General features: G+C 37.7%; 1 protein-coding gene across 6 annotated transcripts in view; it reads left to right on the top strand.

The window, feature by feature from the left end:
* Positions 1 to 21,322, top strand: part of SLC4A4 (solute carrier family 4 member 4) — a 509,200-nt gene that overhangs the window by 176,419 nt on the left and 311,459 nt on the right. For all 6 annotated transcript variants that reach the window (XM_030818970.1, XM_030818971.1, XM_030818972.1 and 3 more), the window contains 2 exons: positions 149 to 222; positions 19,054 to 19,233. In XM_030818970.1, the coding sequence (XP_030674830.1) occupies positions 149 to 222; positions 19,054 to 19,233 (254 nt within the window). The remainder of the gene's footprint in view (positions 1 to 148; positions 223 to 19,053; positions 19,234 to 21,322) is intronic.

The raw sequence follows: 21,322 nt of genomic DNA on the forward strand, positions 1-21,322 counted from the left end.
AGCAGTAGCAGACACCAGAAGAAGAGTGACTCTGCCCTGCTAACATGAACAACAGCTTGCAGGTTAACCTGCCCAGAAGCTGGGCTGCTCCAAGTGGCTCGCTCCAGGAGAAGTCTGAGCATTCTTTTTTTCTTTTTTATTACTATAGGATGGAGGATGAAGCTGTCCTGGACAGAGGGGCTTCCTTCCTCAAGCATGTGTGTGATGAAGAAGAAGTAGAAGGTGAGCTTTATGGGTCTGGGAAAGTGTCTGTTGACATACATATGTCTCTATAGATAATAACATTCATGCATTTCATATATCTTACATTTTTAAAATGAAACACCAAACCTTTTCTATAGAGTTTCATCAATCTCTACATTTTGCTTCAACACAGAAAGTAATTTTAAGAACTTCACTGGACCATCAAAATCTGATTCAATATGGGTCTTGCCTGGTTTAAAAAAAGTCTTATTTTAAAGTAAGTGCCTATGTTAGCTGTGCCTCTTCATCAAAAATAACATTTTACCAGATAATACTAACCACCTTCCAATGACTAATTCAAGAAAGCTGCTCGATTTATATAAATATATTCAGCAGCATCTTTAATATTCTTTCTTGTAGCTTGTAGTATAAAGATATAGATATTACAGAAGGATAATGATACCATTGTTGCAGGAAAAATGGGTTTAAGCTGAAGATGTTAAGAGTGATAATCATGGATGACTGTCAGTTAGGAAAAGATGGACAAGCATTTTTTATTTAAAAAACTTCAAGGATCTCTTTTGCTGTTGTTTCCTAGTGCCTGTTAAAAACTAAAGAAGAGTTATGTTTTATCTGGTGCTATAATACTTTCAGCGGGCATTCCCTTTTCCTGTCTCCTGACTTATCAATAATGTGGGAATAATGCTATTTATTTGATAGAAGGCAAAGTTGAATTTATATTTATTAAAATAATTATATGGAGGCATCACAGATATATGTTATTATTAATATTTATAATGAGATTTTTAAAAATCAGGCAATATTCAAAGTTAAATGAACCTTGCAGGTGAATCATGTGATCAATTCCACCCTTTAAAGTCACCTGAGAGACAATTCATTTGTGTTTTGGAGATTCTGACCTGACCGGTGCCATGTGGTAAGCATTTAGTGCCAGCCCCAAACTTGAACCAGAAGGTGGTGGGCTTGGGAAAAAGAGAGTCAGTATTGTATGTTCTGGAGTGATTCTTCAAGCAGACTGAACACCAGGTACTGGGCAAGTGATGCTCCTGTGCCACTTGGAACAGTTTGAATAGTGTGGCTATCATGTTGTTTCTCATTTTCTTTAGTAAGTTTCTTCTGCCCGTGTGGTGTTAGAGGATTGGCGCCTCCACCCCCACCTCAACTTCCCGCATTTATGCTCTTGAGACTGACTAATAAGAATTTGATGCCTAAGTTTCTTAGGAAAACGGAAACTACAGTATTTTCTTTCATATTGTTTTATGGGTTCCTTGCATTTTTACAACATGCTGTGGGAAAATGTCAAGCTGGTGAAAGCAAAATAGTAAAACTTTTGTCTTAAGATTCTTGGAACCCATGATGTTAAATAATGATTTCAGTGACTCTGTCACTGTCCCAGTGTCAAAGAGGAGATACCAGCAAAGAGGAGATACAAGCAAAGAGGAGATATAGCATATGAATATAAGAAATAATGTAGCTTTGAGCAAATAGCCTATAGTTTTAAGACAATTGAAGCAGAAAAAGCTTGGGAGTGACATATACTGTGTGCGTATGTTTTCCTTTGAGAAAAATGTTCTAGCTAGGTTTACAAGAGATGTAAATCACTTCTTGAGTTTGTAAGGTCTGCAGGATTGGCAGTACTCTACTGCAATAGGATATTGTATACTGTTTCTTAAGGCTTTGACTAAGAAGTGCATTTCCTGAAGTATTTCCCTTGATTTTCAAGCACAAAATTGAGACGACAACATAAATGAATAGCACACAAATCTGTAGCCAGGATTCTTTAAGAAGAAACAGAAATACAACCAAAGGTGGTAGAAACATCTGTAAAATTCAAGAAATGTGTTGGTTTTGTGATGATTAAACCTCCCAAGTGGATTTGTGTATTTTCCTGTTTTTATGAGACCTCTATTTTAGTGACTGTCTTTCATGTTGATTGGCACCTGAGCTGACTACATTTCTTCCAAGACATGCTCAGATAGTTGCCTGTTGCTGAGTCCTGAGCCCCATAAGAAGATTGCTTATGGATTATTTTGTGGGTAACTTTCAACAGTGCTGACTGTCTTACAGTACTAGCCTTGAAATTATAGTAATTGTTCATTAGAAATGAACAAAATTTTTCATTTTTAATTTGGTGTTCTCCCAATTGACCCTCCCCCTTTTTCACCTTGCTTTACTGGTGTGGGTGGGAGGTCTTAGATTTTTATAGTAGCTCTAGGTGATAGTATAAAATAGTTGAAATGGACAGGGGTTTTTTGGCACATCCATGGTTCCAGTGATTGAGAATGAAGAAACAGACCTCTAAGAAGTATTCACATTTTGAGGGGAATGTTTTTTCCCAAGGATATGAGTCCATCTCATATTTTTAATTGCATAGAGAGGAGTGTATTTGAAGAAAAGAAAACTGTTACCTCTGTTCTAAAGTAGCTTCCTGGCACATTTATGGCAGAAGTGAATGCCTCAGTTTTAAGGGTCAGAATTCAAAAGGCAAGGAGCTGGAACACTTTATATTATTATTTACATTTCCTTTTATGAAAGTAGTTATTTCTCTTGCTTCTAGGATAAACATACAAGTTTACAATGTTTGTAAACAGTCTTGGCAAAGTCAACTTAAAATAAAACTTTGTTTTTTACAGTTATCTGCATAAATAAGATGTACTCCCAATAAGTGATTATTAAAGTAACTAAGGTCTGATAGTTCTTGTTACTTTGAAATATTCATGCTTTAAAAATGCTTAGGGTCCCCTAATTTGGGGTGATTGGATTCAGCTCAACCTGAAGGCAAGAAGAGCCAGATATTCTCTCTTAGTTCCTTCGAATGCTGTGGTTCTGAGGAGAGAGACTTCAAACCACACCCTCAGTTCACCTTGTTCAACTTTACTCTCAGTGGGTGGCATGACACTTAATCCACATTCTAAAAACTTAATAGAAAACCGTCAACTGCAAAACTCACTAAGCATAGAGTGAGTCAGAAGAGGAGTCATCTGTTTAAATAATGAATTTATCTATGTGGCATATATTTAAAGGCCTAAACCTCATTGTCACATAATTTTCTTCATGTGTTAATGGCTTAAAGAGATACTCTTTCAAAATGAAACCAAGTGCCAATTTTAATCTTTAAAATAAATAGAAGCCTTTAAATCCACTCTTCCACTGGTTACCTTGTGCTATGCGTGATTTTGTAAAGTTAACATTTTTAGGAGGAGAGTGGTTACTGTGGATAACTCATTTTAAAATGTCAGTATTTCAGATACTCATATTTATTTCTTTATCAAAATGCCCCAGCTCCCACCCAGGCCCTTCCACGCTTCCACAGAATTGGCCTGTAGATGACAAATTAACATTACCAGAATGATCCAGAAGTGTTGACCACGAGGAACAACAACTCGCTTTTCGTTTCAAACGTGGACGGGGGAAATTGCTGATTACATAGCGTGAATGAAGACTGAGATAGGAAGAGTCAGTCCCAGGTAGCTTTTTCCAAAAACAGAAGAAAATCCTATGGATGTTTTATTCTTAAAAAAGCCAGCCAGGATTTTGGATCTGTATGATATAAACAGATTACTTAATAGTTTCATATTTTGCAATAGGGGAAAAGAGCAAACTCCACCTTATCCTTTGAGATAAGGCTTTGGCTCTGCAAGGTTAGGTAACTCCCAGCAGACCTTGGCAACTCTGACTTCATGAGGAGGGGCCTCTTCTTAACATCAAGTTCAACCAACAACTCAGAAACTATAAAATGCAGTAACACAGTATTGGTTGAAATGTGTCTCCATTTTTGAGGCTTGGTCAGTACTCTCCTAGAGCTATTATGCTGTATTGTGCTGGTTTTCGTCTTCCATTCAAAACTTAATGCAGTGGGAAGTATGCACCCATCTGTCCCAATGGAAGAATAATTCTACAAATTCGCATGTCTACTGATGGACATTAAGAGGGAGTGTTGTTGAAAATGCATGGAGTTTACAGGAGGAGTGCTTTCAGGAAAAGTAAAGAATGTATGTCAGGGTCTGGGACAGGGTAGATATTCACTAATTATTTGTTAAAAGAAAGAATGAATAAATAAATGTATAACATAAACTAAATAAAGCATATGGAGAATCACTTTGTATAATCCTCTTACATATTTTTAAAATTTTTTTGTTAGAAATTTGGTTCTCAAGGCCTGACGTGGTGGTCATGCCTATAATCCTAGCACTTTGGGAGGCCAAGGTAGGAGGATCACTTGAGGGCAGGAATTCAAGAACATCCCAGAAAACATGGCAAAACCCCATGGTGAAACCCCATGTCTACAGAGAAATAAAAACAAAAAATAGCTGGGTGTGGTGGTGCATGCCTGTAGTCCCAGCTACTCGGGAGGTTGAGGTGGGAGAATCGTTTGAGCCCAGGAGATCAAGGCTACAGTGAACTGTGATTGTGCCACTGCACTCCAGCCTGGGTGACAGAGTGATACCTTGCCTCAAAAAAAGAAAAGAGAAAAGAAAAAGAAAAAAGTTTTATTATCTTAGTACTCTTATTCTAATGAAATGATGTAGCCTCTCATCTTATCCTTGGTATTACTTCTGTTTGATTTTGCAAAGATCATTGACATACTTATATCATTTATATATTTATACTGATAAGAAAAAGAAGGTCCTAAACACCTCTGCTTTATCAAACTTTTTCATTCTCCTACTATGTTTTTTGAAGAGAGAGACTAAAATGATGAAATGGTGGCTTTTGTCTTTTTGGAAGTCAAGACCTCAACATTTTACAGACATGAAATCATGACTTAAACCTATTTCTTGCTAGAGGATATGATGATGATCTACTCATGTGTACTGGAGAAGGTAGTATTTTTTTTCTAAAAAAAGTGGGGCCTGGTAGACATTTTTTAATAATTACAATGGTATAAAACGTAATTTCTGAGAAGGAGTGAATGAAAACCTATCGGATGGGAAGGGAGGGGCCAAGTTGGGACTGGGGCTATTCTGAGCACTGGATATAAGTGTCCGGTTGCATTTTGCTGACCTCTTCTCTGCTGTTCACTCTAATTGCTCAGAAAACAGTGTGTACAGAGGAAACTCTTGGGCAAATACTGCTAAAGGAAAAGCCTTCTTAAAAGGAAACAATGTATCCACACATTGGCCCGCTTTAAAAGAAATACAGTGAGGTTTTTAAAAGTTGGTACTTGAATAGTAACATAGGTTTCCCAGAACAGGTTGAGCCCATACAGACCTTTCCCAACTCCCTGCTCCTTTCTCCTCATGGCCTCAGCTGAACGCTGGCCAGAGGTCCTCAAGTATGCAGCACTTAGCTCTGTAGCTGCTTGACACCTCTTGCTGTGTCAGGGAAGTTAAATATTTATATATAGATTTCTTTCACTTCAAGGAAGGCTGATGATAGTTCCATGTGTTTTTGAAACTGGAATCAGACATTTCTTCCGAGAATTTGAGAATTTTCCAACTGTAGAGAATTCCCTGGTAGTATAGTATCGGCCAAAGCCCTCTTGAAGCCATTTCCTATCCTAGGTGTTGGTGTTCTTTGATGGCAATAAGCCATAGCAAATTGCACTTGGTACTTGCGTTGTGTTTGGCAAAGATCCAGAAATTCTTAAATAGTACACTTATAGCAGTTTTGTCTATAGATTGAGCTTCTTTTTAGAAGCTTTTTGTCTGGTCATATTGGTGAGACATGTTGTTTGATATTTATTTTGGGGAGTCTCTATTGTTTATTTTATTCATGTGTTGTCAAAGCAGAGGGACTAAGTATTAGTTTGAGAATAAAAATTTAAAACTTGCTCTATCGCCAAATCATTGCACAGGTGAAGGAAGCAACTTATAGTTTAGATTGTGGATTTTTTCTCTTCGTAAAATGGGAACAATGGAGCATGTCATTCACCTTAGAACTCTTAAGAACTTCCAACAGCAATTGCTGCTGTACCTGGCATTAGGAACAAGAGTGCTTTATACTCCACCACTGTCTGTTGTTTTTCTTTCTGATGGATACAGCCTCACCAATAATTTTCTTTGGTTATTATAATCTTTTCTACAAATTGTTACTGGCGTAAATATTGTTTACTTGCTTAATTCATTTCTCCCTACATCTAGCCTTTGCCTTCCTAACCATGCTTACCTACTGCTTCTTATATTGGAAAACTAAAGCCAGAATGATCCAGTGAAACTTCCCAAGGCTTACTCTCTGTTTCCCTTTGGACTCATTCTCATCCTTTAAGCTCTGGGTATGAAATCTAATTTTCACAGTTAGACTGCTCTGATACACATTATCCTTAATTTGTTAAATTGTCTTTTTTTCCAAGAAGAGAGATATTAACCATAATTGTATACTGGGTAAAATACAAATGCTTGTCCATTGTATAATAAAGCCTGCAATGTTGCTTCATTTGGAAAACGGATTCAAGAATGTAGTGTTTTTCTGCCAGTGAGAAGGATTCAAGAGTCTAGTATGTGTATATGTATTTAAACATGCATATAGAAATGCATTTCTCCTTGTCTGCCACATAGACTAGAATAATTCTGCTTCCTACTGGCCATTATGTAATTTAGGTGCCAATTAAATGAGATTATGCAACAGTGTAGAAATACTACTATATATTCTAACTTGAACTAAATATTTCCCCTTTTTTATCACCACAAGATTAAAAATCATTGGGAGAACTGAGAATTGGGCCTGATGAGAGTGAGTAAAATAAGAATATAATAAAGATCAGTTGAGGCTTTCTTGTTGCTGTCATGAGCTTGCTGGTGAGATTTTATTTTATTTTGTTTTATTTTATTTTAGTCTTTTGGCTGATTGCATTTAGGTGACTGAGATGAGAGCCTGCAATGGCATAGGTTCACGGGAGGTTCCAGCATTCATCCCTGGATCTGCTGATTGCCAGGTGGGATGAAAGGTGAAGGTAGTGAGGGTGGTGAGTGACATCCACTGAATCAGCAGTATAGATGACTTAAATAATTCATTTCTCTGAATAGCTAAAAAGTTTTCAAATCTGCTAAATTGTTTCTGCCTTTCCATAGAGTTAGAATTAGAAGGCAGCTATCCAAAGGGCTATATCCAATGTGTGTACCTTTCTTCATACTCTGCTGATTTTTGGAAGAACAGACTCTACTTAGACCTCATGAAATATTATTTTATTGACTATTTTCATGGTGGAATGCTCAGTAACTTTTACCAGGCCAAAAACTTCCGGGAATAAAAAGAGGTTTTAAATTTTAGTAATATTGGCCAGTATATCAGCTTTAGAGGAATGGAATTACATTGTTATAGATGGGTTAAATCACTACCCAACCCCCAATTGATTATTAAATTTTCAACAGGAAATTTGATTCCTATTGAAAAATAAAGAAAATGTCTTCAAGGTAGAATGAAAGCCCATGACTGAATCTAATGGATACGTGCGTTTGGTAAATTAAATTAGTATCTGATTATTCAAGTTTTTACTTGCATTTATTCCATCTGTTCTATGGTTTAGAGAACATGGTGGTGGACCAGTAGCCTCAGGACCTTTTTCTGTTCCTGGTCTGCCACTGCCTTTCTGGATAATATAAGGCAAATCATTTTCATGTGGTTATGGTTCCTTCATGCAAAGTGCAGTGAGTAACCCATCTTCTTAGCCACCTACTAGAAATGCTCTAAGAATTTTTGGATAATACCTGAAAAATACCTTGATACTTCCAGTAAGCCATTAAGAAGTTACTTAATTTCTGAATCTCAGTTTTTTGTACAAGGAGATAGAATTTGCACCTCTCATCTCCTAGTTTTTCTAGGAATATAAGTAAAGCAATTTGAAATCTCCCAGGATTAACCCCATAAATTTAAGGTATTATCTCCTTTGCAGGTAATCGTTGCATGTAATTTATCTTTATATGCAACACTTTCTCACCAGTGGTTGCTGTGACTGCAGAACACTGTCAGACTAAAGCTAATACTGATGTCTGGTAATCAACAGATCAGTTAATTAGTACTTATGTTAACTCTTCTTACTAAATTTAAGTAACCGATGGACCGTGCTTTTTTTATTTCTTTAAGCCTATCAAAATGGTAAGAACAGTTGTAGGTGTGACCTCTAATATGTTGCTTTTCCAGGCTTATGTGTATCATTGAATGTGATAACATTGTAACTAGGACCATGATTATTATTTAGTCAAATAAACCAGCCATTAGGTAAGGACACAAGTTTAGTTGATATGGTAATTTTAGAGATGTATCACATACATTTTAGAGATGTATCACATACAATTTTAGAGATGTATCACATACAATTTTAGAGATGTATCACATACATAGGTGTAAACTCACATAGGTGAGTTTACTTGGAAGGCCAGGGAATATATCTCCTATGGAATAACATTAAATTGAGACCTAAAAGTGGAAAAGGAATTTGCTAGGTGAAGAATCAGGGAAGCATTCCAGCAGGCATTTGTGAAGGTCCAGAGGTGAGAAAGAGGTAGGCCCATTTGAGAAACAGAAATAAGGCTACAGTAGCTGGACCATGTGAACAGGGAGAGAGTTCTGAGGTGGATAGGACCCAGATAACTCAAGGTATTTTATGTTATGCTAAATATTAGCATTTTATTGAGTGTGCACTAAGGAAACATTGCAGAAGGGTTTTAAGCAAGGAAGTGATAAGACCAAATTTGTATTTTAGAAAAGATTCCTTTGGCTGCTGGATGGAGACAGTGTCCCAGGAGGGCAAAGACAGAAGTTTGGGGGCTGTTGCCAAGATTCAACTGAGGGATGATTTTGGGTTGGAAAAGAGTGGGGACAAAAAAGATGGAGACAAGTGTGTTGAATTGATGGGTGGATGTATGGCTGGGGATGGCTGCCTCTGGATTTCTGCTATGAGCAATTTGGGGGATCATGTACCATTTTGTAAGATGGGGAACAGTGGAGGAAGAGTGGTGGGGGATGATAGGAGTTTAGCCTTTTGTATATATTGAATTTGAAGCACCTGTGAGATATCAAAGTAGAACTCTGAAGCCAGTAGTTGACTATACAAGCAGGAACTAAGAAGGCAGGACAGGGATGGAGATATGAATCTGGGAGTCCTAGGCATATAGCTAACATTTCAAGCCATAGGAATGGATGATATTGCCCAGGGTCAAAGAATGGAGTGAGAAGAGGACTCGATTGGGCTCTGCAAGTGCCAAAATTTGGAGATTAACAAAGTGCAGTCATAGAAGTAGGAGGAAAACTGGGAAGAGGGTGAAGCCTCTGAGGCCGAGAAGAGGGCTTTTAATAAGGAGCTAGCGATTGACAGTGCTGAATGCTGCCTTGAAGTCTGGTAAGATGAGGATTAAATAGTAGCTACTGGATTTGGCAAAAAGAAGGTGATTGGTAACTTTTGTTAACAATGTGGGTGTCATGGTTAGTTGGGAATAAGAGTGCCCAAGAGAAAACTATCATTATGAGAAGTTAGGAAGAGACTTTGAGGTGATGCTAGAAAACTTTTAGCCTTTCCCTCTATGTGCTGCACTTCACTTAACTAATTAAAATATTTAGAATTATTATAGATGTTTTAGAACTAGAAAGGATCTTAGAGAAAATTTAGTTCAACATTCTCAGCTTACAGATGGCTAGAGGAACCATGAAGAAGTTAAATGATTTGCTCGAGGTAACATTGGTAGGAGTTGGAATAACTGGGACAAGGATCCAGGTGTTCTGACTTTCCCAAGGCTGTGCTCATCCCAAAAGAGTGTGCTTGAGGTTGATTCCCTCTGCAGAGGAAAAGGAATTTAGGTAGGGAGATGGATGAGAACTAGGAGAAGCACCTGGAAGAACAGGAAGTGGAAAGAACTGAAAGGAATAAAAGGCGTTGACAGAGCTTACATAGAGGTGAGAGGGAAAGAAGACACAAGACTGGCCTCAGCATTTGAGTGACCCCTAGTAGTAAGTGGGAAGACAGATGTCCCAGCTAGAACATTGTCATGTTTTGGAGCAGTTTATGGAACTAAGGGTTGTGGATTTCAATTTGTTATTCTATATCTCTAAGACAAACATTTCCAGAGAATCCTGAGCCCATTTTTCCCTGCTTAATAATTACTAACTTGAAAGGATTAATCGTTATTATTCTTTTGGCTGTGTTTTCCAGACAGTGGATGGGAGGGATGGGTGGAGGACTGGTACCATGATAGTGGAAAAATGGGAAAGGAAGGCTTATATATCCAGGGACACTAGGAGTCCTAGCCTCTATACATCATTAACTGCCTATTTGACTTTAGTTAGATCATTGGTAAATGAAGAGGCTGAACCAGTTAAAGTGATTTTTAGGCCACTTTAAAAGTATGATTATGTGCTGCTGTGTCAATGAATGTCGTCCCTCTTTTTCCTGGGTGCATGTGGAAAACCACAATACTGAAGATTCTGGGATTCTAGGTTAACAGAAGTCTGTCATAGCACTTTTCCTAGTTCTGGGTGATTGTTATAGCCCTATGGTATTATCTACATCTCATTTACCTACATATGTGTATATGAGGGAAGGGAATAATGTGAACTTTATATTTTATAACAAATATAAATTAATATTTAATATATTAAATATTTACATCAATATTTTATATAATATATAATATTTAAAAAGATGTTCATCTACTAATACAAGATATATAACCATATGTAATATTTGCGTATGTGATATATAATTATGATAATAGATTAACATATATTAAAATTATATTGAATATTTATATATTATATTAAATAATTGATACGTGATTAGCCATGAGTGTGTTGACTATATTGCAGATTACCTGTCTGTAGCAACCAAGGACTCTTCATCCTATTGCCCAGCCAGGGCTTAGGCCACTGCAAGAAGAGAAGCCATAACAGAGTCAGAGATGGACAATGTGGTTGGAATGAGAGTGTGAACGTGTGCGTTTATGTGTCTCTCTAAGCTGCCTCTCTGGCTGCAATTGCAAATCCAGTTATCAATGACTGCTGAATTAGCTATTGTTTTTTTATCTTCCAACCCTACTTCCCATTCAGTTGTGCAAATGGTGACCAAAGAGAAATGATGGAAACTATCAGTTCTGTGTTTGGCTCACAGGTGGATTTTGTCCGACGGCATGTGTACTGCATATTACAATGCAGCAGCTCGTGTGGGGTGGTTCTGGGTGTCGGGATAAGTGGAGGGTTCATGTCTTCCCGTTGGGTGGCTCCTTTTCACTCTGAGCAGTGTTCTGCCTAGTGCTGGCCTTCCTAGGCCTTTCGGCTCTACTCTGTCTCGTCGGAGCAAGTAAAAGGACTTACAGACCTGTTTCCTGCGGATTGACAGTGAGCCATTAAAAGCTCTGGGGGAAACTTTGCCCAAATCAGGGTGGAGATTGCCAAGCCCTTGCTTCTGGACAGAGTTAGGGAAGATTGAGGTTATGGAAGGTGCTGCCTTTGTTGAAGAGCTCAACTCTGTAGGATGGCTAAAACTGCCGATTAAGGGACAAGGTAAGAATAGGTCTGAGGTTGACTCTTTTGCCCTCCTCTAGGTGAATGTTCTGGAGAACAAAGAGTGTTCACAAGTTAGTTATTATCAGGGCTGGAGGTGGGTGGGAATGAGAAAAAACTGTGCTGTGTTTTTTCTCCTTTGAGAAGGGAAGGGAGAAATAGGATCAACATTTACAGAGCACCTTTGTGTACCAGACACAGTGGGAGACTATGTTTAATTCAGATTGTGCATTAAATAAACATATATTTATATATAATCTCTCTATAAAGATTATATAGAGATAGATATATAGATATTTGTATAGGTAAATTTATATCTATATAGATACAATTATATAGATACAATTACATAGATATAGATATGTTTTGTTATCTATAGATATGGATTTAAAGGTTTTGCTAGAGCAAAGTTAACATTATTTTGGAGAATCAACTGTGAAGATTGAAAAGCTCTTCAGGAACTGCAGTTTACATAGGGTAACCTGATTTCTAATTCTGTTAATTCCTTAAGGTAGATTCCTGAAGTAACTTTAGGGGAAATTCTTGTTTTTCTAGCTAAGATCTTTTCAAATAATTGATGATTACTGAACATAATAAAGTTGTATTTCTATAAACATATTCACTAATTCAGACTTTATAGAGTGCCAGTCAGTTTTTGCCTTTATTATCAGCCATTAATAATGGAAACTTCAAAGGAAGCTTAACTTCAGTGTGTGGTCTTAGCTCACCTTCATCTAAGTCTATAATTAATAGAACTGTTTTGTTAAAAATGAGCTCTTGGAAGACAGATGCATACGTTTGCTGAGCTAAAGGACAGGAGCCTAGCTAACAATCATAAGCTTGTGTCTCCTTTGAGACCTTTTATTCTGTAGCTCTTAGTTCTTGCCTAGAGATTATCACTTATTATCATCATCAAATATTAAATATTAATAGTGCTGTGCTCAATGAACCTCAAGTAACAAGCTAAGATTTCTTATCAGTCTTGCTTGGGGAACCTCAGGTTGCCTTGAGGATTTCTAGGAGGCTTTCAGTATATAAAATTCCCGTGCAGTTCAGTGGGAAGAAAAGTATTTCCCTGTTTTTCATCACATTTGCCATTTGCTTGCATGCCTGGTCCTGTGTAATTGGTAGCATTAAAATTAAAATACTCATCAGTATTCAAAATTATCTGTACATAAATTACATATGTAATATGTAATTATCTATTAATAAACACATATATTATTTTTTATGTAAAAAATTATCCTTATCCAATATATAAAAATAGAAATCATCCCTTGTTCTGAGTCTGGACCCTCATGCAAAATTTCGTAAAGGGCTGGTTTACCCCCTGGTAACTGCAGAATTACACTGTGCTTTTTGAAGGGGGTTTTCTTTTCGTGAGCTGGTATTTATACCAGTAAATTAGCAGTGTTACTTTGCTTGTATCTTATTAGAGCTGCTTATGGACACTCTTATGGGTTTGAGAATAATAAGCTAACAAATTACTTGTATTTTGGCTGAGCGTGGTGGCTCGTGCCTGTAATCCTAGCACTTTGGGAGGCCGAGGTGGGTGGATCACTTGAGGTCAGGAGTTCGAAACCAGCCTGGCCAACATGGTGAAACCCCACCTCTACTAAAAATACAAAAAAAAAATTAATTGGGCCTGATGGCACATGCCTGTAATACTCAGGAGGCTGAGGCAGGAGAATCACTTGAACTGGGGAGGCAGAGGTTGCAGTGAGCCGGGATCGTGCTACTGCACTCCAGCCTGGGCAACAGAGTGAAACTCTGTCTCAAAAAAAAAAATTACTTGTATTTTATTAAAGCGTTTAGGATTATACATACTTGTCCATTTCTTATTAAATAAAAGTGTCAGCCACACAGTGTCCACTGTGCCTGGACTTGATACTATAGTTTGGTTTAATTTTTCTTATGCATATACTTTTAACTGAGATTTTTTTTTTGGTCCAACAAGTAAAGTCTTTGCAGCATCTTTTTATAATCTGTCACTTATCCAGGGTCTCTGCCTCTTCTACATTTTTCTTAATAAAAAAAAAATAAATCTCTTAATTTTGTTCTACCTACATTCTTCTTGGCAATAGCTACAACATGTCTTGGGCATCTTGGCAGAAGACCAGGTTATGTTAAATAAGCCAGGGAAGGCAGTATTTAACTCATATTTTGGGAATATTGCTGATTAGTTCTGAAAGAAGTATATAAAATACTGCATGTTGTAGAATCTTTGCTTTGAACTTGAGAGAACAGAAATTCAGCTGAAAGAGTAAGAGTGTGGCTATAAATCAAATCTGGAACATCCCTCAGTGTTTAATTAGAGATGTATGTAAGAGGCTGGAGGTAGGGGATGGATGGTGGGAGGTGGGGAAAGGTAGACTTCTGGGTAAAGGTTTTACCTGTCCTTTGGTGATCCTTTAGATAGAGTACAGTACTGACATATCAGGTTGAAAAATTATATACTACCTTATTCCAAAAAGGTTTAGGGTGAAGGGAAAGTGACTGTTGAAAAGTTGGAAGAGTGAGGTTAGTGTATAAAATGCATATCATGAAACTCTATATATTCACTATGGGTTTGCCTAAGATTTGTCTATTCTCTTTTTAGCAGTCAATGAGGAAGGTGACATAATAAGTTATTAAATTTATGATATAAATTAGTATGTTTTACAGAACACACCATCCAAGGAGTGACGAAGCACTCTACTAGTCTTGATACTGAGAACAGAGACATATTTCTCCTATGGGGTTTTATGAAGAGAACACTTCATAAAAAGTTAACTGGTTATAATGTCTTTGGCTTCCTCAAACTGGTTTTTGCACCTGTGCAATGGGGATAGGAGCAGGATTGCATGAGAAGGTAGATATAAAACACCTCGCAGTGCCTGGCATGCTTGTAAGCATTCACTAAATAGTTGCTATCATCTGTATGTACAGTAAACAGCAACATGTTTCCCAGGAAGGAGCTAATAGATCTATCTTACATATAGAGGCATATGTTGTTAACCATCCACTCAGCTATAGAATTTGTAGTTTGGCTGATCTAAAACCCTTTTCTGGCTTGAAGGTTTTCATACTTCAAGGTGTTAAATCATCCTTGGTAGCAAAATGTATATTTGTGAAAGCTGCCTTAATTTGAATGGCTCCAGAGTTACTAAGTGTAAGTTTTCTGTTTGCCAGAAAACATTATAGCAACTATGAGAAGTATGAAGTTAGGTTAGAAATATTTCAGGAATTGGGATAATTGGATGAGTTAACATCATAGTACTTCCTACTTGCAACTGGGGTGGAGCATGTAAGGATGGGAAGAAACAAGAAATCACGTAGTGATCATTTCTGACATTCAGAGATACCCAGGAAAGCCATGTTTTCTTTCCAGTAGTACTGGCTGTGGAAAGGATTGGGAGATATTCCCAAGATATTTAGAGTTTGTTGGGAACTTGCACCATCTGTCAGAGAAAGGCATGCAGGGTATTTATTTGAACACATGATACTGAAGCCACTGCCAAATCAAGGACTGAATGCTCTTTGACAGCACACCTAAATGAACACTGTCAAATGTAGATTCCAGTAGTTTTACTTCATGAAGTTTCAGTAGCAAGAATGTAACATTTATTTTGATAACATTTAAAACAATCACTTCTTCCTCATACATTATAGCTCTTAACATTTTTTTCCACTCCTCCTTTTTACATTGTCTTTGGAAGCAGTATTTCCTGAGTTTTCTAGCGGAGAATTTTTTTTTTTTTAGCCTAAAAAGTTCTGTATAAGAAGCAGGTTAACTATCCCTGATTCTTTAATGGTCTTACTGTTTTGTAGTCCCTTGCTGGGTTGGAAAGCTTGTCTGTCAAGTTTCTCCTTTTCATATTACAGGGAAAACAATACTATACCCTCAGCTTTGTGACTCCCCTAAGAGCTTGCAGTCATTTTATAAGTTATAATTTTAAAAATAGTCATCAGTCTTCATGACATATCCCTTAAAGAGGTAAAGAGATTTTAATGAAAATAAATACTGAGATCCACATGTGATATTCTCATCAATCATAGCATATTTTCAACAGTAATGATGCTTCTATTGATCATGATGACAAGTATTCTGTGGGGGCAGTGAGAAAGCTTCCATTGCAGCTCATTTTACTTTCGGTATTTTGGTTACTTGGCACATATAGGTTGTTAAGTATTTGATTGTCCCTTTGAGACAGCATGTCTATATTACTCCATCCACCAAAGCAAGGCTATCTTGCTGTCTTCTTATAGGCAAGGAAGCTGAAGTGAGAGATGTTGAGAAGTGACTGATGGAGCAGCAAGCACTGCCACTGAGGCCCTCAAGGTTTGCTTAACCATGGAACCATGTTCCTTGTCCTCTACCTGAACACAAGACAGAAAAGGAAAATTTAGTTACCAATCATGTGTGAGAGGAGGAGGATGCTTTAAGTTTTGAATTGCTCAGTCCAGTGGCTTGATTTCCTCTGGCAGTTGTTGGAAGGCAATATCTTCCTCATCCAGGGAATATTGTATTTTATTGTGCTGTAAGGATATCTACAAAAAGTTCATTGCCATATGAGTACCAGACAATGATAGCTTTGCAGAGGCCATCACTAAAAGTTTTAAAAAATGGTCAAGAGTGGTTGCAGGCCGGGCATGGTGGCTCACGCTTGTAATCCCAGCACTTTGGGAGGCCGAGGCGGGTGGATCACGAGGTCAGGAGATTGAAACCACGGTGAAACCCCGTCTCTACTAAAAAAAATACAAAAAATTAGCCAGGCGTGGTGGCGGGTGCCTGTAGTCCCAGCTACTCGGAGAGGCTGAAGCAGGAGAATGGCGTGAACCCGGGAGGCGGAGCTTGCAGTGAGCCGAGATCGCGCCACTGCACTCCAGCCTGGGTGACAGAGCGAGACTCCGTCTCAAAAAAAAAAAAAAAAAAAAAAAAAGAGTGGTTGCATTAGACAGTAGTGGGAACAGAGAGTGACTGCAAATGGACATGAGGGATCTTTTTGGATTGGTGGAAATGTTCTAAAATTGGATTATGACGATCGTTGCACAACTCTGTAAATATACTAAAATCATTGACTGTATCATTAAAATGAGTGGATTTTATTGTTTATAAATTACACCCCAGTAAAGCTGATTTTAAAATGCCTAAAATTTGGCATGTCTTGAGAGGAACCACATTTCTGCTTGGCCTCTGGGCACCGTGACACAGTGCACTGTCATGACACAGTGCAGTGTCAATTCTGAAAGCTCCCATACCTGTGTGGAAGTGCACAGGGAAAACCAAGGAGGAGGAGTGGGAGGAAATGGGGATAGACCAAATCTATTGCGAGAGGATGCCTATCATCACGATGTGAACAAAATGACACCACTTATGTGATAATGACAATTCAAGTAGGTTCCAAAAAGTCAAGTGCATTTCTCTCCAGGGTTTGATGGCTCACTCTCTGAACTGGCCTAACTCTTTCATTAGATTGACAACGATGACACTTCCTAGCCAGTAATCTTACCTTAGCATCTTATTCACCCATATAGAATGTCTATTAAATGATTTGATCAAATGTACTATGCAGATTTGGGTAAATATAATTTAAAAAATCTTTCTAAATAACATCAATATGGCAATGTAGCTTAATTACCATTTTTTGCTTAATCACCGTATTTAATAAGGTGAATAGAAAATATTTAATGTGACAGGTTTAAAAAAATTTTTCAGCCTCTTAATTTGTGTGTGTTTTCTTGAAAACAACCAAGCATTTCGTGTTTGATTTATTGAAGCAATTGGTTGGCTTTGTTCACTTACATTGTTGAGACTTGAGATAAAACTTCAGGACTCCCTCAGTAACTGGAGCACAGGAAACAATTGACACTGTTTCTTAATTCACATTGTTTCTGAGACATTTCCTACTTCCTAGTATAATATAGCTTTCCCATGAGAACCATTTGCTTGCAAATGGTTAGACATGATACATTTCTCACTGGCACACATTCTGTGGGGAGAATTTCACTGTGTTTTGTAGTAGCTGAGTTGCTGCGTGTGTGTTGGGAAGGAGGTCCTGCTTTATGTAAAGATGCCTCCAACTTCATTCAAGCATCTGATGTCTTCTTTTGAATACTAACCCATTCACTTAGGTTCTGCGTTGCTTAGCTGGAATATCTTTCCTGAAGGAGCATATAATTCTTTTAAGCCTGCCAATTGAAGGAAACACCCCTGCCAATTACGGTGTTTTTAGATATACCCCGTAGGTTATTGTGGAAAGTAGTTCATGACAGTTTGTATCATACATACTGTATGTACATGTATTTGCATGTAGGTACGTGATATTGGCTGTTGCATTGCAAAGTTGTCATGAAGGAATAATTCCAGAAATGGGAAATAAAACCCATAGATGAGAAAATCTAATCTAACTTGCAGTTCAGAAAAAAATGTTCACATTATTTCTGAAATGGTAGTTCCTAAAATACAGAAGTTATGCTGTATTTAAAGTGAAAGTAGAAGTTTTTCAATTTAAAAAATGATGTGGAACTTTGAGTTTCTTTCTTTTTTGTCTTATTAGATTTTGTAAAAATAATACCACTTGTCAGTTTTGCAGCTCCTTCCATCTAGAGAGCTGAAAGCATTTCACAATCTTTTTTCCTCATGCCCTTCTCTTCAAGGCAATTTTTGCTGGGCTCGGTTTATTTTTATCATTGCAACAACCAGTTTTTAGAAACTTTTGGAAACGAAAAAAGAAAAATGAGAATGGCACTGTAGCTGACATTCATTTTAGCTGTTTCCTAGTGTGAATGTTTGAGTATTTCTAAAATCTTTTCTCCAAGTATGTCTTATTTTTCTCAGTTTGTCCCAGTTCTAAGTCTCTATTTTGCTGATTAGGTTAAAAAAAAGTTTTAATGTAAAGCCTTACCCCCAACAAAATGACTTTTTGAACTTTGAGTTAAATCTTTATTTTTGCAGTGCCAGCAGCTCCTTTTCCAGCAGGCACTAACCCTACCCGGTATAATCATAGACTCATGTAAGGCTGAAACTGGAGGGCCCTCTAGGGATTACCCAGTTTAAGTCTCTCCTAGAAATGATGAGAGGCCCAGAGTGGTTAAGAGATACATGCTTAAGGTCAGACAGCTAATTGATGGCAGAGTATGACAAACATGAAGGATTCTGATTTCCAGTTTGATGTTCCTTGGTTTTCCTAAACAAAAGTAGTCTATCTGGACAGAATTAGAGTACACTCTCACAGAGTCCTAGTGTCAACCACTAGCTTGAATTATACTGAAGCTAATTGAAAATTGGGAGGAAATTTTATTTTTCTAGAGTTTGTCAAATATAGAATGGTAATGTTGAATTTATAGACATTTTCTTCTGATCTGTGTATCTTGTGCAATTTATCTGCAGTAGAGAATGTGGTTTGAACTGACTGGTGATTTGTGTACCTTCCTTAGGCCACCATACCATTTACATCGGAGTCCATGTGCCGAAGAGTTACAGGAGAAGGAGACGTCACAAGAGAAAGACAGGGCACAAAGAAAAGAAGGAAAAGGAGAGAATCTCTGAGAACTACTCTGACAAATCAGATATTGAAAATGCTGATGAATCCAGCAGCAGCATCCTAAAACCTCTCAGTGAGTACTCTGTGAGCGTTGGTGCCTCTCTCTGCCTCACTCCTACATCTTTGAGAAGGACACCTTTTTGAATCTTGTGGCTAAAGGGGAGGGACACTGTAATCCTGAGATGGTCTGTTCTAAAGGATAGTGTCTGTGGAGATGCTTTGCTTGTACTGGCAGGTTAATCTAGGAGGTCATCTGGTAAGATTCTGAGTTGATCAGAAAAGGCCTGACAAAGTTTAGGCATAGCTGTGTATTCTACATTTTTATGTGTAATAGGGTAGTATTGCAGATGGTATTTAACTACAGCAATAAACAGTAACTGGAAGACTCTTAAAGAATTTTTTGCATTGTTTATGCTTAGAAATAGGTCCTACTGAGACAGTAGGTGAAGATGAGAGTGTATGTCTATATACTTACATATCTTACCAAATGTCAGCATTACAGGTGACATTTAACCAGGTTATGAGCCACGTCAGTGATTTAAATAGGAATTGTGGAAAATCATGCTGTAAGAGAGGTCTGTAGAGTGACATAGTTGTTAAGATGTTGAATGTATTAGATGTCATACACTGGATAAAAGTGTTACTAAGAGCAGAATAGCAGGAGGTCAAAGAACACCCTTGGATTCAAGTGATAGGATAGGCTGTGTGTTTAGATGTATGTTTATGTTGCTTTTTGTTTCTTTAATGTGGAGAATATTTGGCTACATGGGCCAAATATTGTGGCTGAACTGAGAATGAATATGTGCAGTAGAAACACATGCCAATTTTGGAAGATTCCCCAACAGGAGTTACACAGTGACAGCTTTTCATGTTGGCAGAGCTCTGTACATTCTTCATGTCTTTGCTACAGTTGCAGAAATATGGACCCTGCAATAAAATGCATTATGGATGGCACAGATAAAGATGGGGTTCAGTCATTGCAGGTGATGACAGGCCAAATTGGAGTGAACAGCTCAAGGGTGTTGAAAAGTGAATTTACAGAGTTAAATTAAAGAGGGCGTGAGGCATAGTGATGTGAATTTTTTATAGTCTCACCGTTGGAACTGAGCAGGTGGCTTAGGAAGCTAGAGAAGTGCGGTGCTAAGAGGAGCAATACAGGTGGACCATCGAATTAAAGACAGAAGCTTGGAGGAGAGCTTGTGATGGATCACGAAATCTAAATTAAAAGCATTGAAATAAATTTAAGACTTAGAAGGACCAGAAGGCAGGAGACTCAAGTTATGTACTTTTTACGGAAGTACTGGGGGAAAGTCTGTCTGAAAGGGATCCTTTATATATCGATTAAGGTAGTGGAGTCTGTTTTGAGAAAAGGCCTTAAAATGCACATAAACATGGCACAGTTAATAGTCTGGAGGAACAAAAGATAACATTCTTTTCCAAATAAATGACTACCGTTTATCTCGATTTACTCTGTATCCCTCTGTCAAGGCCTGAGCCAGTGTCAAGTGTTCTGTCCATTGTGCCTGTGATTGTCTACCCTCTCTCTCTCTCTCTCTCTCTATGTCTTTTATAACTTGTCTTTCATTCTTCAGATTAGAACAAGAGTGCATCATCACTATAAATGTTAAAAAGTAAAGAGGTGCTCACCTAGACAAATGGGCCCAGGAATTTTGAGATTAAAATTATATATCAGCTTTTGAGAAGGGCAATGGAAACAGTGCCAGCAGCACTCAGATAGGTCATAAGGAATGAACAGATCAGGAAGATGCTGAGACTGCATGTGTATCAACCATAGAATACTGTTGCATTCTGTGGCATTTGGGGACCAGTTTGAATACAGCATGTAAAATAAACAAGGCAATCCATCCTCTTTCCCATCAGAGGTTTCTTCCTGGGGGAACACTGCATTATGTTGTATACTGGCTTTCTGAAGGGATCCTATGGAGAGACAGTTGTTAAGGACTAAATTGTTCAGTGATCATAAAAAAAATTATTTATAAATATGCATTTTATAGTTTTGTTCCTGCTGATCAATGTTATACACTAATATGCCTTTGGCATATTTGATGTGAGTTATCCAATTTGACATGAAGATTCTCTTAGAAATTGCTGTGTATCCTCAGCTGCTTTGATGGATTGGTAGTTAATTATTTGGTACAGTT

This window comes from Nomascus leucogenys, chromosome 9 (genome assembly GCF_006542625.1).
Source record: "Nomascus leucogenys isolate Asia chromosome 9, Asia_NLE_v1, whole genome shotgun sequence".
Lineage (NCBI taxonomy): Eukaryota > Metazoa > Chordata > Mammalia > Primates > Hylobatidae > Nomascus > Nomascus leucogenys.